This window comes from Silurus meridionalis, chromosome 20 (assembly GCF_014805685.1).
Source record: "Silurus meridionalis isolate SWU-2019-XX chromosome 20, ASM1480568v1, whole genome shotgun sequence".
In the NCBI taxonomy this organism is placed as follows: domain Eukaryota; kingdom Metazoa; phylum Chordata; class Actinopteri; order Siluriformes; family Siluridae; genus Silurus; species Silurus meridionalis.
The window spans coordinates 6,748,143-6,766,384 of NC_060903.1; the positions used below are offsets into that span (position 1 = coordinate 6,748,143).

An 18,242-nucleotide genomic window follows, 5' to 3' on the forward strand; every position below is an offset into this window, starting at 1 on the left:
CACAAAAAAAAAAATTCAAATAGTCAAAATCATTCTTGCAGATCCATTTATACTATATATATATATATATATATATATATATATATATATATATATATATATATATATATATATATATATATTTGTGATTATTCTCACTGTCTCCTGAGCTGCTCCATGGATTTATTCTCCTCCTCAATTCGAGCTCTCACTGCCTTTACGATAGAGGCTTGAAACAGCTCTGCTCCTCTGAGAGACACACAAGGAGAAAATCAAATAAAAAATAAATAAATAGTGGCTGATGCTTAAGTGAGAAAAGGTTTGGGGGAAAAAGAACATTTCAAGCATATGACTAATGCACAGCTACTGTGCAACCATCAATTGGGGATTTAACAAATAAATTCTTGGAACAGACTTTCAGCAACAAACAGCTATTCCTTCATCAGGGACTGTGAATTCTTGGTTCTTAGAGTTGTCTTTCAGGTTCATAAATTTAACCGAGCGAACCAATTCGCAACCTGGCAGGAACACGACGTATCAGTAAAGTATGCCTGTAAGGAAAATATTAGGGCAATCCAAAATTAAGAACCAAAACAAAGAAAGAAATATTAATTATTATGATTGTTATTATTAAGCTTCTAACTTTAACAAACTAAAACAAAACGGTCTTTCAACCTATAGAAGTTTTAACTGCCGGCTTCCCGTACAAGGTAAATCTTATGCCTTTACCAGGTTGTGGGCTGCATGTTAAGCTTCCGATTGCAAATGGTCTAAACAGCTGTTAAATGATCCGTGTTGCACATGTGCAGATGACACTGAATAGTTGCATGAAGAGCGATGGTGAGGTAAATGTTCTTAAACATTAAACAGTGTACCTCGAAGCCAGGATCTGTCCAGCACGTATATCGGCCACAACGTGGAGGAAGTAGTAGCTCATGAAGACGCGTCTCTGTAGCAATAGAAAGCTAAAACAGATGCTGTCCCAGATGATTCCTGCCTCATCCTTAGGCAAGTCACATTCAAAACTAGAGACTGAAGACACACATTGAAGACACATACATATAACATTTCACACCAAAACCAGTAGATTACAAAGTTTTATTCGTTTAGATGCTGAAGTTCACTCTGGAAAAAAAATCCTAGTGTTGTCAGATACTAAAAAAAAACACCAAACACATTGCAAAGGAATTTGTGCAAAACAGTCAGCTGTTGTTTTCTTTTTAATTAAATACTGTCATTCTGCATAGACGTGGTACAACAGCATTTACTGATTTTACTCTTGACCTGAAGTACACAAACAATTTGCATCTGAATACCAACCCAGACCTCATTACGGAAACTGTGATGGTTGGGTTCATTAGGACAAAGTACTAAAATCCACACCTGGCAGGTCCTCATATTCTTTGATGGTGCAGGCCAAACTGAGCAGCTGGATCAGCCAGCAGCAGTTCAACTTCAGCTTGTTGATGTAGCCACATGCAAGAATCTGTGCAAATCAACCACAAAGAAAATCACACCAGTGTCCAAAATATTAATAGTAAATAAACACTTATGCATACTATATGCAGTATATTAAGGAAAGTGTTATTAAGTTTTAAGCATGACATAAACAGAGATGCCAGTTTATTAGGCACACCTGTTCTGGTTTTATATTCAATGGTAGACAAATAACTAGCTTGATTGCATTGAATGAGCAGATTTCAAATTATTGGCTTTAAAATAAAATCAAAACTATTTGGACTGTAGCTAAGTTCATATGGTCCACCTTAATGTTGTAAATATTAAGAAAGCTTCAGAATCTAACCTTCTGCTGCACTACAAACATCAGTAAAAGAATTCTAGGTATCATTTCACACAGGTAGTAATTGTTTACCTAAAAAGTGTCCACAATTGTAATAGAAAGGAAACGCTAAGTGTACCTAATAAATTGGAAACTATGGTTTTTTTTTTTTTTATCCTAAGCAGGTAAAATGTACCAGAAAATACATTTCGATAAAAGTGAAGGAAAAAAAAAAGCTGATGTGGTCTCACAGAGAAGACGTTTTTCATGGTGATGACGAAGACGTTATAGGCTATCAGGAAGTCCCAATAGTGCAAGATCTTTTTAATGGGTTTGAGCAGAAGCTCTCCGCCAAAAAGCAGGAAGTAGAAACACGCCACCAGGTAGCCCATGCAGAAAATACTGATGCGTGTGGTGCCCGTGATGAAGATGATGGTTAGGACAAACCAGAACAGGTAGCTGAACATGATCACCTTCAGCATGTCCAAATACGACCTGTAACACACCAAGCACCACTTTATAACAACCAGCTGCATATCCTGAACAGTACCATGAGCAGTGTTTATGCACTAAAGCTATAGCAGCTGTAGTTAGCGTAGACATGTTAATTTGAATTTACAAATTCCTTCTAGAAAGTGGGTTTTATTTAATCAAACTAATTTAAATATTTAAAAGATTACACATGTGAACACAACATGCAGTTTTTAAATGAAAGTTTTTATTATTGAGTTAGAAATGAAACTTGGATATATTTTAGTGTAGTCAATGTGCAGCTTATATAGCAGTATAGATTTCCTGTCCTGGTACAGCATGAGTAGACACAGTGACACTGCGCTAACACTAGTTCCTTTTTTATACCCCTGACATTGTTGTGTAGGCGGAGACTTAATAAACTTGTGGTCCGCCACTTGATACATTTCTGAGGGAACTCAGAATTTTTCAGATTTTTTATTTGTGTTGCACACGTAAAAACGATTGCATTCAGTACTGAAAGCCATGTACCAACCATGTCGGTACAAATACGTGGACCGTGACACCCCTAATATATATATATATATATATATATATATATATATATATATATATATATATATATATATATATCCTATGTGAAGGAAGTAAGGAAGTGAGTGCTTACCATAAGGGCTGTAAAAGCTGGCATGTATGGATCTGAGTGCACTGTGTGCTACATCAATCCACACATTACCTCTCACAGCCACTCAGAGCTGTGTGTGGAAACACTGATTGCTAGATGTAGCTCCCACTACTCAGCCTGTATTAAGGGCTTTGATGAAAAGATACATACAAGTGTTGCTGATGGGTCAGAATGGACAGATCCCTATCTCTCTCTCTCTCTCTTTCTCTTTCACTTCCTCACTGATCACCTTGTTGAGAAAACAACTCACTTTGGACATAAAAGCTGCTTATTGAGTTAGGTGGGGAAAAATGCACACGGGTGAAAGTGATGGTGAGCAATGGACAACACGCTTAACCTGTAATCTGATCTATAGAAGAAGAAGTTGGTAATGAGAGGACAGGACAGATGCATGGGAGAGGTTTTGGGCACGTGGACAATTTGCAGATAGTCAATCCAGTGCAAAGTGTTCACAACGCATTCTGTCTATTTAAAATTTGAATTATGCCCAAGGAGAAGTAGCAGTTGGTTCCAAAAAACTGCTTTACCATTATTAAAGCCTGCTGCTACGGTATACAAATAAAAACAAGAGGCCTGATGATAGTTTGCACCATTGCATCTTATGTAATGTAGCTTAATAAATCAATTCAAATACACTCTGTGTGTGTGTGTGTGTGTGTGTGTGTGCAATGTTATCACCTGCAGTGTATAAAGTCTGGGACAGGGTTATGTACACTGAAAGAGGCGGCATCCAGATCTCGGCAGATCTCTACGTTCTCACCAGCCATTAGACGAACCGCTGCCTTATTCTCCTCATCAAACACCTGGCCCTGCAGTGAAGCGCTTAGGAGCAACATAAAGTCATCTACCAGAAAGCATGGAATAAAAAGGAAGAAAGGAGAAAAAGTGAGGACAAAAGGAGAAAAAAGCGCTGCAAAAGATTGCTTATACTTGTTATAGAAGTTCTGAAAATTTTCCAGACATTTAAACATATTGTAGGATATAGTCATGGCTCACAGATGAGAAACTTGGGGTTTGGCTTTGTGTGGAAATCAGGCAGGAACAGCCACTTAATGACATTGGAATCTGTTGAAGAGTTGGGGAATCTCCATGGATATTCTGAAGAAGAAAAAAAAACATCAATTTGGCTTCATTTATATCAGTTCAATTCCATTCAATTTGGGTTTTTTATTATACATTTTTGTCACAAAGTAGCTAAATGGAAATTCCTATGGATTATTTAGATTTAGATTCCTAACAAGCAAGCCAAAAGTAACAGCGACGAAAAAACTTCCTGAGGTGACAAAATTAATAAACATTAAGAAGAACCAAACTCAAAAGGAAGCCTGATTTCCTTTAAATGGCATCCAATGAATCCTAAAAGTGGGATTATAAATCAGTATGCATGTGTATGTATATAAAATGTAGGCTGTAGGGTGAGAAAAAGAGCACAAAGCAGTGAAAATGTGTAAGAATCTGGTAGCAGGAGTGCATATAGACCTTGACATGTAAACCAAATGACCTTCTAATCTATTAATGTCCACTGAAAGGTACATTTTTATTTGCATAGAGCTTTTAACAATAGGCAGTGTACTAATTTATGGCATATGGAAAAGAAACTTGTCAATTTAAATCTGTATCGCTTTTCACAATGAACATTGTCTTAAAGCAGCTTTACAGAATGTAAGAATTATAGAACATAATTCACTTATATTTAAATATATGTGTCTTTGTCCCATGTGTATTGATAACAGCTGTACAGTTGATATAAATATTACAGTCATGTTATACGTAAACTGACTGCAGTATGAAGTCAGTTAATCTAAGGTTACTTTCTACACACACCCAAACAAAAATTGATTGCATGGACACACTCATGCTCACCTTTACATGCTGCTGGTGGGATGCCTATACAGACAAAATACTGAAAGGTGATCATGCAGGCCAGAAAGCAGCAGTATTTAGGCCAGATTTCAGCAATGGCTTTTCTCCTGCGCCGGTACATTACTGCTGCCAGAGCAACGGCATGCAGCATAGAGTAGAAGTCCATGCGCTGGCCAATCACGTTCACCGCCAAAAGAAAACATACCTGACACAAAAAATGAAGCCCACAATTCAGGCAGGATAACACGAGCCATTATATACAGGTATAAATGTATGTCTGAAAAAAACATTTTTTTGCATCTAAAGAGCTGTTTCTTTAGAAATTTGGCTTCCAAATACTGTAGTATTCATTTCTTGCATAATACAGTGTATAAGGTGTCTGAAACTCTGGTGAACAGTTGGAGACATACCTCCACCCCGAACTTGTAAAAGAAGTAGTTGATGAAGTATTTGGCACAGTTGATGATGCTGTTATCAAGGTGTTGACGCGTAATCTCATGAAAAATTATTCGAAACGGTGGAGGAGAAAGCTTGTTGCGCAGCCGGTAATACTCCTGATGCCGGTAGATGGTGACCTCGAATGCCAAGATGGCCAACATCAGTAAGTTATTCTAGAGGAACGACATCATCATCAGTAACGTTATACAGGCAACATGTAGAGCATAAGAGAACACGAAACATGAGTCAAAATGATACAGGAGGTTTTTTTATTCTCTCTCACACAGAAGGAGTATTTTTTTTGTGAGTGAAAGTGTATATATTCACAGAAACACAAACATAAATGATTGATTTTGGCTTAGGGATAACACTTGTTTATTAACCAAGTAGTTTGAGAAAATCAGGTATCACCCTGAGTTGAATCCCAGTGCTGAATTGTTCATCATAAATTAATAAGAAAATAAACAAATACACCAGAAACACCGTACATGGATTGTTTGATGTACTGCATTTGATAAAAGCGAACAATTTGTGTCAATATAGCAGTAATCCATTAAAGTTTACAGTACACATTGGGCCCCAAATCTCTTTATCATGGCACCTGTTAGTCAGTGGGATATATTAGGCAGCAAGAAAACGTTTTATCCTAAGGATATAAGGATTTAAACGAGTTTGAAAAGTGCTGAATTGTGATGGCTAGACATCTGGGTCAGAACATCTCCAAAACTGCAGTTCTTGTGGGATGTTCCCGGTCTGCAGTGGTCAGTATCTATCAAAAGTGGTCTAAGGAAGGAACAGTGGTGAACCAATGAACCTGTCATGGGCGGCCAAGGCTTACTGATTCACGTGGGGAGCGAAGGCTGGCCCGTGTGTCCGATCCAAAAGACGACTGTACTACTGTACTACTGTAGTAGATGCTGAAGAAGTTAATGCTGTTAATGTTTGACAGACCAGAACTGTTTAGGCAGCAAAAGGGGGACCAACACAATATTTGGCAGGTGGTCTTTAAGTTATGACTGGTCGGTAGTCCAATACATAATCTGACCTACAGTGTTTTATATAAAGATGCTGTTATTGTGTTAGTACACAATAACAGTACATTTATTTACTTACCCTTAGATTTGGCAAAAGAGAGGGAAACTTCTCCAAGCCAACCCAGTTAGCAGGGTCTACTGGCTTCTCGTACAGCAAAGAACTCTTCATGTAATTCCTTTCCTTTTCTGTGTAATTCATAAGCTAACAGGAAATATGGAAACAAAAACATCCATCAGACACTGAATACAGAAATCACTAACAAAGACTTATTGAAAATACATAATTATGTAGCATTTATCCAAACCAAAAACTGTCACTCACCATTGTGCAATTACTCGAGTATGTATCTGGGTCTATAGACTCCAGCTGGTACAACATTTTGCAGATGATGATCACACAAGTCCATACAGTGCAGATGCTGGAGGCCATATGCCTGAACTGATGGTAGGGCAGAGCAAAGGCCCATGATGCCAGGAACACATAGTTCAGTAGAGACACCTGCAAACATCAGTTCAAATCAGGCCGACTCTTCATGGCATTAAAAGGTATTAAATACAGATAACAAAAACAAATGGCTTATTTAAATTAGATACAGTAAAAACAACCATGGTTACCTCAGTAACAGACACCAGAATGATGTAGGAAGACACTATCTTGATGACGTGCATCTCCAGCAACCACCAGATGAAGAGCTGCAGTTTATGAAAGTACTCCAGAAACTTCAAAAAGAGCACTGTTAGACGGTCTACCACCAGATGCCACTTATTTTTTAGATCTGCAAACAAAGTTTAGATGAAAAAATTATTTTATTAACTGCTTTAACATGTCTGAATAGTTCCAACATACCTTTCCCACTGAAGTCGTCCTTACAAATCTCACACACCCTAACCTTACTCACAAACCTCACATGCTCCACCATCACAAATCTCACACCCTAACCTTACTCACAAACCTCACATGCTCCACCATCACAAATATCACACACCCTAACCTTACTCACAAACCTCACATGCTCCACCATCACAAATCTCACACACCTAACCTTACTCACAAACCTCACATGCTCCACCATCACAAATCTCACACACCCTAACCTTACTCACAAACCTCACATGCTCCACCATCACAAATCTCACACACCCTAACCTTACTCACAAACCTCACATGCTCCACCATCACAAATCTTACACACCTAACCTTACTCACAAACCTCACATGCTCCACCATCACAAATCTTACACCCTAACCTTACTCACAAACCTCACATGCTCCACCATCACAAATCTTACACACCCTAACCTTACTCACAAACCTCACATGCTCCACCATCACAAATCTCACACACCCATTCTTAAAACCCTCATATACTCCACCCTCACAAATCTCACACACTCCTACCACCGATATCTTACACACCTCAGCATCACAAATCTCACACTCCTACCACCCAAATCTCACCAGCTCAGATTTACAAATCTCACACACTTCTACCACGAAATCTCACACACCTCACCCACACAAATCCCGACACTCCTACCACCCAAATCTCACACACCTCACATTTACAAATCTCACACTCCTACCACCCAAATCTCACACATCTCACATTTACAAATCCGCACACTCCTACCATCCAAATCTCACACACCTCACCCTCACAAATCTCACACACTCCTACCACCCAAATCTCACACACCTCACATTTACAAATCTCACCCACTCCTACCATCCAAATCTCACACCTCACCCACACAAATCCCACACTCCTACCACCCAAATCTCACAAACTCCATTCCCACAAACCTCACACACTCCAGCCACACAAATCTCCACACATAATCCTCACACCCCACCCATAAAAATCTTACACACCTTGCCCAACCAAATCTTACACACTCCACTCAGAAAAGACTCACACACTTCATCTTAAATAAATCTCACACAACCCACTTACACAATTCTCGCACACCCTAACTACACAAATTTCATACCCCACACCACAAATCTCACAGACCCCACTCACATAACCTTCAAATATTGTGCACCCCACACACACAAATCTTTCACACCCTGCTTACACACATCTCACAACAATCTGAACAGCAAGTGCTTTCTTACCATCCCATCAGGTTAGCATTGTACAAATTATTTCCATTCATTCTCAATGATCCAACAAAAATGCATGGGCAATGATAAGAATAGTATTGTACCTGAGCTCTCTTCAGATGGAATTTCTGGATCTGTAGCAGCACTGCACTGTTGACTCTCATCATGGATGGAGTTCTCCTCCTCCTTCTTTTTTTCATCCGCCATGCTCTCCACCACCAACATCTCCTTCTCCTTGTCCACCAAGGATTCAGGAGAGGAGCTCATCATTGTAAGATCTGCCAAGCTGCCATCTGGATGTGCGAGTCTGTTTGGCAAGAATTTCCATTAGAGAAATACGAACGGACATTGCACTTGCCTGTTTATAAGGGCACTAACCTATGTTTGGAAACATTTAGAATAAAAAGGACTATTGTTTCAAGAATCGATGATTATGAAATCCTAAAAGCACTATATTCTTTCCAGCAAGCAGATGACCATGAGGGTTAATGCCTTTATAAACAGTACAGAGCTAAACCAGGGTTGTATTGTACAGGCAGGGTTTGGATCATGGATGCCGTGAGCCTGGAGTCTTCACAGAGCAGCAGGGATGTGGTAATGTGTGTGAGAGCACTTTAGCACAAACAAAATGCACATCATTGATTATGGTCCAAATTCAATTAAAAAACATATTTCATATCCTGTTATTAGTCAGAATTAAGGGTAGGATCCATGACATTAATAAAAAGCTTGAGTAGCAGAAAATGGGCAGCGCTATCAGAAAAGATGTAGTCATCTCAGGTGATTCGGGGTCAGAGGGGGTGGAAAACTTGCATGGTATGGCTGCATGGCAATGGAAAGTTTTTTGTTACTGTCTCTGCCACGAGCTCACTTACTTGCTCTGGGGAGATGGAATTTTTTGCTTGATGCTGTTAAGAAAGGAATCGTTCATAAAATTGAAACACAGAACGACACCACAGGAAAACTGCAAAAGCACAATGGTTTAGTACAAGAGAACGGCATCAAATAGTGGAATTTGAGGGGATAATGGGGTGAGGAAACCGTGAAAATGGGAGAAAAAGGGCGTGCATATTTCTAACATGCTGAGGAGTGATCATTTTGAATGCAGTCAGTGGATGGAAAGGAGCACTAAGAGATGTTTCTATGGGATCCAAACATGGCTTTAGGGTCATTAATGGGGCAGTAGGTGTGCTAAGGATTCATCATTCACAAACAAATGTTATATAAATACTAGTAGGTCATGAAACACAATAATATTAGTATATCGTTTTTTGTTTTTTTTCATTCAAAACATTCGCGTTCATGTGGAAGCTTTTCTAATTAAGTAGCGAACATGGGAGAGTAAGGTGAGAGGAAAGAGAGAAGGAAGGAAATCGAAACATTCAAAGTGGAGGGTCCAAGGGTGCTACAAAGCATGAGCAGTCACCCACCTATCCATAATCAGACAGATACGGGCACTGACTTTGGCATGGCTGTGGAGCCAGTGCCATTATAGATGGAAAAAGAGAGATGAGAGTAGACATATGATTAAAACAGGGACAGGAGGGACATGTTTAAAGCTCATTGCTTGGTTCTATTTCTAAGTGCTTGCTGGGTACATATTAAAAATTACACATGACAAAGACATGATCCTAAAAAAGGAGAATGGAATGAACAAGAATAAATTAATCATGATGATATGTTCTTTGAAATAACTACAGACACTGATTCAGATGATAATAATAATAATAATAATAATAATAATAATAATATCTGTCATTTTCACCTGTAGATGGCATTGTCCTGTTTGGCAGCCACAGCTTTGAGATCAGTGAGTGCAAGGAAGTGCTCATGGAAGTAGTGCAGGTGAAGGATGCAGACTAGCAGGAAGGAAGTAGGAATGAAGATGCGTGTGAACAGGATACCCAAAGAAAACCTCTCCAGACCCAGATCCTTTAGTCTGCCAGAGAGAAAGAAAGAAAGAGAGAGAGAGAGTGAGAGAAATAGAGAAGAAGGAAACACCTGTTTAGCAGTGGGATATGTGAAAATGTGACAACTAGATGACTAGGTCAGAGCATCTCTAAAACACCAGTTCTTTTAGAGGTTTCCCAGGTATGCAGTAGTTAGAACCTGCTAAAAGTGGTTAAAGTAATGACAACTGAACCAGTGATAGGGTCATGTCCCACCAAAGAGCGCTGTAGAGCAACTGCTAAATAAGTGCTGGCTCTGATAGAAGGTGTCAGGACACACAGTGCATCTCAGCTTGTTGCGTATGGGGCTGAGTAGATGCAAAGTGCCAACCCTGACCCCTGTCCAACACCTACAACTGGCATGTGAGTATCAAAATTGGACAATTGAGCAATAGAAGAAGGAGGTATTTTTATTGAATCATGAGGATGAGTTGGCATCAGGATGCATCCAGGAAGCCGGCAAAGGCAGTGTTATGCTTTAGACAATGTTTTTGTCTTGGGTTCTGGTATTCATCTGGATGTTATTTTGACATGTACCAGCTTTAAAGAATTAAAATTCCTAAAGGTAATCCTATCATTCGGCAAAATGATGCGTTCTGACACACTGCACACTTGTTTAGGAATAGTTTCAGCAACATGACAAGTTTAAGATGAAGAGTTTAAAGTGTTGACTTGGCCTCCAAATGCACCAGATCCCAAGCCAATCAAGCATCTATGGGGTGTGCTAGATAAACAAGTCAGATCCATTGAGGTCTCACCTCCAAGCCTACAGCACAGCCTCAGAGATCTTGTGAAGTCTATGCCTCAGAAGTCCAATTTGTATTATACTCTGGTGCGTAGTTACAATCATATATGCATCTTCTTCTGGTATATTCAAATTCATTTATTCATTCATCCACCCACCTTCAATTTTTACCTCATTCTAGTCAAAATAAAGATGAATATGCTGAATAAGCCTTTCCTAGGATGGCAAACTGCAATGTAAACCCTAGACTACTATGTACTATAAAAAAAACTACTGTAGTCATGCTTTACTCACTTTTCCTCACTCATGCCTGTCATGTTGGACCAGACGTTGATGGAGTTATCAAATTGGCAGGTGTAGATGAGGGTGAGGACCAGCATGGTGTACACCACCACTGACATCCAGAAATATTTTAGAATCCTTCTCCACCACTCATAGTGCACCTGCACAAACCAAGCAGCCACCATCACCATCATAACCCTAGATCTCCTCATGACATAGGAAAAAAGATTTACTTTGAATATTTACTCTAAGGATTTGAGTTAAATGCTGATACCTGATAAAGAGCCACGCAAAAGAGGAACAGCATCATGTAGATGATCTTGTACATGACGATACGTCCTTCAAAGCTCACGAAGAAGAACATGCCTCCACAGATGTAGATCCAGTACTTTACCAGCATGCCCATCACCAAATTTCCCACCATGTGCATCAAGTCATTCTCGCTACCTTCCTCCTCCTCCTCTTCCGGCTTCTCTACCTCTACAACACAAAACATTTCTCCTCCCTCATCATGACTTAACATTATGGTGGCATATTACATATATCACAGTCATAAATACATGCTTTAGATAGCATTATATATATATCAATATAAGGTAATACACTGTAATTTCTTAAGAATCTAACAAATAACAGCACATAATTTATCAAAACAGAGCAATTTACAGTACATACAGTATATATAGTATAGTATATACACACACACACACACACACACACACACACACACACAGTGCAACCTCGATACTCATGGGGGTTACGTTCTATGACCCCTCGCGTCTATTGACTCTTTCCTTTTGATGGTTGCTTTTTCAAGGAAATTGTACATGTACTGTAAACTCAACAAAATTGTGAATTACTTGTAAGTATATATATATATATATATATATATATATATATATATATATATATATATATATATATAATATATATATATATATATATATATATATATATATATATATATATATATATATATATATATATATATATATATATATATATATATATATATATATATATATATATATATATATATATATGTGAATGTATAGAGGGTACTCTGAGGTTTTAATGCAGAGCTCCTATGCACTCTTTTGTGGTCTGCTAGCACTTGTGGCTGAATGGTTAAAAGCTTTGGGTTACTGTTCAGAGGTCACAGCCCCGCCATGCTGGTGCCATAGAGCAAGGCTTTTAATCTGATCTCCTCCAGGGGTGCTGTATCATGACTGATGCAGTGCTCACAGCCCAGCTACTTAATATACTAGAATATGCAGAAAAAGAAATTTCTACCATCCTGTAATGTGATAAATACAGTTCAGTCTTTGGTCAGCTAAGGTTTTAAACGTACCCTTTTTCCCCGAATCAACTGAAACTTCAGATAGCGTTGCTTCCTCTTTTAGTTTGTCCTGCCGTTCAGTCAGTGTCTGATGCAGAAGTAGCCAGAAACTCAGCAAGTACAGCACCTAATGACAAGCCAACAATGACACATAAGCGTACACACACATTCCAATATGGGACAAATTAGTGATAACGTCACATTTTTTTAACACTGACAGAAATCAATTTTCAATTCCCTTCCCCTCATAAATTAACAGGATCTCCACCAAGCCTTCTACACTCACATCTGCGTGTTTAAAAACTATATAAAGGGCGTATGGAATGTTATTGATACTGGAACACAAAAATTTGCAAACAAATGAAGGTCAATAGAAGTAGCTTAGATAATATAGTAATACGTGGCCAGCTAGTTAGCTAGTTATAGTAAAGTATTGTAGATCCAAACTAACATTTCAGTTATGAGATTATTAATAGCTTGCATGGGTGACTGATGGTCTTTTCAGAATTATACAGATGTAAATTATCCTGCTGGCAGTTTACTTTACAGCTTTATAATTCTAAAAAAAGACCATCAGTCACCCATGCAAGCTAATTAATCTACATTTACACTACACTCAAGTGGTGTGTTTGTAGTTAACATTCAGATTTGCAGCCTTGTGGTATAATTATATCAACAAATAACACTTAAGCAACTAAACACACCAAATTATAAAATCTGCAAAAATAAATAGGACATTTTTTTTTTAACCTACTTGTATTCCAGCAACTAAAAAAACAAACGAAAAAAAAATTGCCCAGACACAAAATCAGCTTGTCCTCAGCTCAATCACTTTAATTAGCATGGATTGTGCATTTCTTTTGTTACCTTGGACCAGAGCTGGTTGAAGGGCACGTCAGGTTTGAGGAAAAGGCCCGGGACGGAATTCAGAGACTCAAAGCTCCAGATGTACTGTAGCACAATTACCAGGTTCCCGTATGCAACCATAAAGGGTGAAGTTAGCATAGCATACTTTCTTCTGTCTCGCACCATCCACAGAGTGCAAGACCACATGAGGAAGACAAATGTCAGCCAGCTTACATAGGTAATGCTCCAGGCCTGTAAGAAACGAAGATAATAATAAGAAAAATTTATATTTAATAATGGGATTAGTCACAGGTCTATTTTTAATCTGATCATTTAAAAAAATGACTGTTTCCACAACGAAACAATTGCTGTTTAATAAAGTAATAAATACAGCACAAATTTTCCTTTCAGAGCACGCTCAGCTCTTTAGCAATAACGCTCAGTTAGATTTAATTGTTAAAGAATATTTTTATGGTAATAAGTCATCCTGTGCCTGACTGTGCAAAAATGTCATGTTACAAAAAACGACAAGGTTCGATAGATTAACTCTCACCATCATGGCAATGAGAGCGCACACATAGCTCTGCTTCATAATAAAACGGAAAACTTTGACAAGGCCAGCTGGAGCTCCGCTAGGCTCTTTCTCTTCGCTCTCTTTTGACTCCTCTTCTTCCTCTGGTGGCATCTCCACTACCTTATACACTTCCCCATCCTTTTCATCTGTACAGAAGAAGAGAGTTTTTATATATATATCAGTGTATGAGCGGTTTTGCTAGTAAAAACCTTTGTAGGAGTACAAGCATATTTCGGGAAGACGGGCATTTCTTTTGTTTCCATTCACGCATTCTGCACGTCGCTCGTCACCTCTGACCCGACGCTTCATAGACGTTGTTCTGAGTGCGTTCTCATCGTTCTCCTGTGTAAGTATTGTGCTTGTTGTCTGTTTTTATAGTGTTTTTGTTTTATTTCACTATAAATTTTGCATCATGGGTCCCAACAAGTGTAGTGATTGCACTGGAAAGAAGCTTGTGAAAAGAATAACCATTGAAATAAAGAAAAAAATTGTAGAAACGCATGAACGTGGATCTTTGTCTGCAATAAGGCAAAATAGTTCAACAGGAAATACAATAAAAAAAACTAATAGTTTTTTTTTATGTTTTCAATTTGTTACTTTTTATGTTTATACTTTGTTACAAGTATGTTTGGGTGATAAATTACGCATAAAACATTTTTTAAGGCCTGAAATAAGCGATCGCCTGAGGTCTGGGAACGGATTAATTGCTTTTACATTCATTCTTATTGGAAAATTAACATGTGAGTACGAGCATATGGGAACACGAGTGGGTTTCAGAAACAAATTCATCTCGTACACCAGGGTTCCACTGTATATATATACAAACACACACACACACACACATATATATATCACTAGATCTATAAAGATAGTTCAAGTCATTAAACATGTATTTTGACAAACAGGATAAGGTAAGGTAAGTAATCATTATGCATCAATCTGATGCGTTTAAATTTAAACTCACGTCTCTTTATGACAGCTGTGAAATGTAATCTTACCCTCAATATTATTAGATTCGTCCACCTTATACTTAGGGATAGAGAAGAGGTCCAAGCTGACCGGTCCATTCTCTGCATTTAGGGTGGGGACATAACCAAAAGATGTCCCATTGGAGTTCATCAGTACTGCCTACGATGTAAATTTGGTAGAAATAATAATGAATCTTTATCACATAAACATTCAGTGGTACCACTAAGAGAAGGAAAGAGCTCGGATGTATTCATTTATCCAATTATATACTAACATTTTAAAATGCTCTCCTAAATTGTAAATCTTTCTGTTGCTTATCACTTTAGTAAAACATGATATCATTGTTATAAATACACTATATTATTTAAAGGATATGGACACCTGGGCAGTCACACCCGTATGTCATTGCTGCACATGCATTTCTAAGTCTAGCCATTTCTTTTTAGCTATAATAACCTACTCATACCTTGGAAGGCTCATCATTGGTTTTGGAATGTGGTTGTGGGGATTTTTGCGAATTCAGCAATTAAAGCCCATATATGGGTATGAGAGTCAGGTGTCCATATATCCAAATTAATAAAAGCAAATGTACAATAATCCATCCAAAAACATTTGACCCTATTATGGCTTTTAAGGCATGCAACATCTGAGTCAGTGCTGGCTCACTGATTATTATCAAACATAAATTAGCTTTTCGGTCGAAATTCTGAAGTGATTCTTAGTAAGTTTGATTGAGTACACTGTGAAAATGGATGCACCTACTGTAGCTACCTTGTGAACCCCATTCTGTTACAGTGGATTAAATCTGCTCATGGTATTGTACATGAATGAATCATTTAGTATATTTTACTCGGGATTTTTTATAGCACAGGCATTGATGTCAGGATATTACAAACATTTATAGTGTCTTCACACTTACAGGGAAAAAAACCCTACAGTAATGGGTTCGGTTCCATGCAGATACAGTCTTCCTGCTTCCGAACTGATCATCTGTTTGACATGCCAAAATGTCTACATTAAAAAAGAATCTTGCTAATGAGATGGTTATAAGAAAAAGCTTGCGAGTGTGAACCTTACAACAGAAAAAGAACCGAATATATTTGCCTCCTCAGGACAGCAACATGCATATTCATTACATGAATAAAAAGCATTTGGCAGGGAAACTAAACTGATAATATTGATACAAAGTTGAAGGCAAAAACAGCCACTAAGTTAATACTTTACTTCTGTAGATACCAAAATGTGATTTATCTCCTAAAGAATACATTTCTCTCAACCAAGATTGGAAAAATGGTTTGACTTATTATACATGCCTCTTAGATAAAAGTAAATGCAACAAGGCTTTAACCTTAACAATGTCTCAACAAAAACCCCAAAATAATCATGCCAGTACAAAGCAAATGCAGTATTTGGACAAACACAAGGACCCAATCAATCTCAGGTCTTAAATTTACTGCTGTGAACAGGGATATACATAACACTCTAAGAAAACCACAAATGTTCTCTAACCTCAGTGGTGCTGTAAGCATCCTGAGTGGACAGAAGCTAGAGAGAGGGAGAGGGAGAGAAAGAGAGAGAGAGAGAGAGAGAGAGAGAGAGAGAGAGAGAGAGAGAGAGATGCAAAAGAAAAAAGTGAGGTGAAGATATTGACCAGCAGAAGGTCGATGACATTATTGTTCTCTAACATCACCGCTAAACTGGAACAATAAGGAGCAGCACTATTGAGAGATTATATGCCATCACTCACACACTTCTGGGCAAAAGCTTTTAGTGTTTCCGAAGAGAGCTGCAACCATGGAACATGGTCATGTTCAGCTGGACAAAGCCCAAAGACTCCTGGTTCCAACCAGCGGATTAAAGCATAAGCCTCCTTATGGTTTAATCCGAACTTCTATTGACGCCTTAACGTTCATTTTGGCTGCTTTATTAATTTATGAGCCATTGTGGTTGAATTTCTTCTTTCAGCTTGAGCGATGATCAAATGTCAAAATGTAGCCAATCAAATTAAAACATTGTTGTAGGTGGTCCGGATGTGGTCCCTCAAAATAGGCCCAAACTGACCAAACTCTGAATTATTTAGCTCATGTAAATAATTTAGCTGAAAAAAGCTTATTGGACCAGAGCCTTTTATAAAAAAATTAATTATATCATTCATAACTTCTCTAGTCTAAATGTGATGGTGTGTATTGTAAAAAAAGAAAATAAAAAAGGAACAAATAAACAATGGGATTGAGAATGTTTAAATACAAATGTACAGAGAAACGACGTGTTTCTTTTTTCAATTTCGACACCAATTAGTCTAATGTTCAGTTCAGTATGAAACAAAATTTGGTACAGCATGCACAGCTGTTGTAGTGTTACTCGTTATTTCATGTCATTCTCTGTGGAACGTTTGAAGGATTTACCCATGATACACTCAAACTGAGTTGTATCATGAGTTGTAAATTTGATAATTACCACAGATAAATAGTTTACAATTCCAACCGTGCTCAGCAAGGACAGACTGACTACAGATGTCCATGAATGTCCTTTATTTTACCTGTGTGGCTTGCTATTGTTATAGTCTTGTTGAGTCTGTCTACATCTGATCAAAGATGCTTTTTTTCTGACCCATGACATCTATTTATAACCACAGGTGTTATTTTTATACTAGATTTCCTATACAATGTGTGTATTACTTACATTCTTTTCTTCAGTCTTCTGCCGCGCAGTCCACCATAGTTGCCTTCTTTTTTCCGCTGTGGGACGCTCGTTGTCTTCGTTCACCTCTTCTTCCTCATTCTCCTAAAAGACAAGGCAAACAATAAAAAATGTTATTTGGTAATTGAATCTGATGTACATTTTACCTTTGACCTCTCTTTTATGTTACACATGTTAAACAGAAAAAAAAAAAAAAAAAACAGGCAATACACAGATGTTCTTGCAAGTTGACCTATAGACAAATTCAATAGTAATACTGACATTTATTTGATTAATATTGACTGTTTCTGGAATGTCTTCCTTATGTGTCACCCACAGATTTACACTTGTAATCAGAGCTGATCATGCCATGCTTTTAAAACTGCAAACAGGGAAACACTCAGCCCGCAGATCAATACGTTCTCAGACAGGCAGGTTTTTAAAGGACACATGCTATTGACCACTCTATAAAACTGTATGCTGTGGAATCTTGCAGCTGGAT

The 18,242-nt window shown here is 38.0% G+C and overlaps 1 protein-coding gene across 1 annotated transcript in view; it reads right to left on the reverse strand.

Moving 5' to 3' along the window:
• The window catches only part of LOC124402998 (piezo-type mechanosensitive ion channel component 2), a 75,762-nt gene that overhangs the window by 22,774 nt on the left and 34,746 nt on the right, over positions 1-18,242 (reverse strand). Inside the window, 21 exon segments of the mRNA XM_046876516.1 lie at positions 139-228; positions 855-1,011; positions 1,363-1,465; positions 2,011-2,254; positions 3,594-3,759; positions 3,912-4,013; positions 4,779-4,983; positions 5,189-5,389; positions 6,330-6,452; positions 6,573-6,749; positions 6,866-7,026; positions 8,462-8,664; positions 10,123-10,296; positions 11,346-11,494; positions 11,608-11,813; positions 12,685-12,799; positions 13,540-13,770; positions 14,072-14,238; positions 15,091-15,220; positions 16,571-16,606; positions 17,744-17,845. Of these exon segments, the coding sequence (XP_046732472.1) occupies positions 139-228; positions 855-1,011; positions 1,363-1,465; positions 2,011-2,254; positions 3,594-3,759; positions 3,912-4,013; positions 4,779-4,983; positions 5,189-5,389; positions 6,330-6,452; positions 6,573-6,749; positions 6,866-7,026; positions 8,462-8,664; positions 10,123-10,296; positions 11,346-11,494; positions 11,608-11,813; positions 12,685-12,799; positions 13,540-13,770; positions 14,072-14,238; positions 15,091-15,220; positions 16,571-16,606; positions 17,744-17,845 (3,242 nt within the window).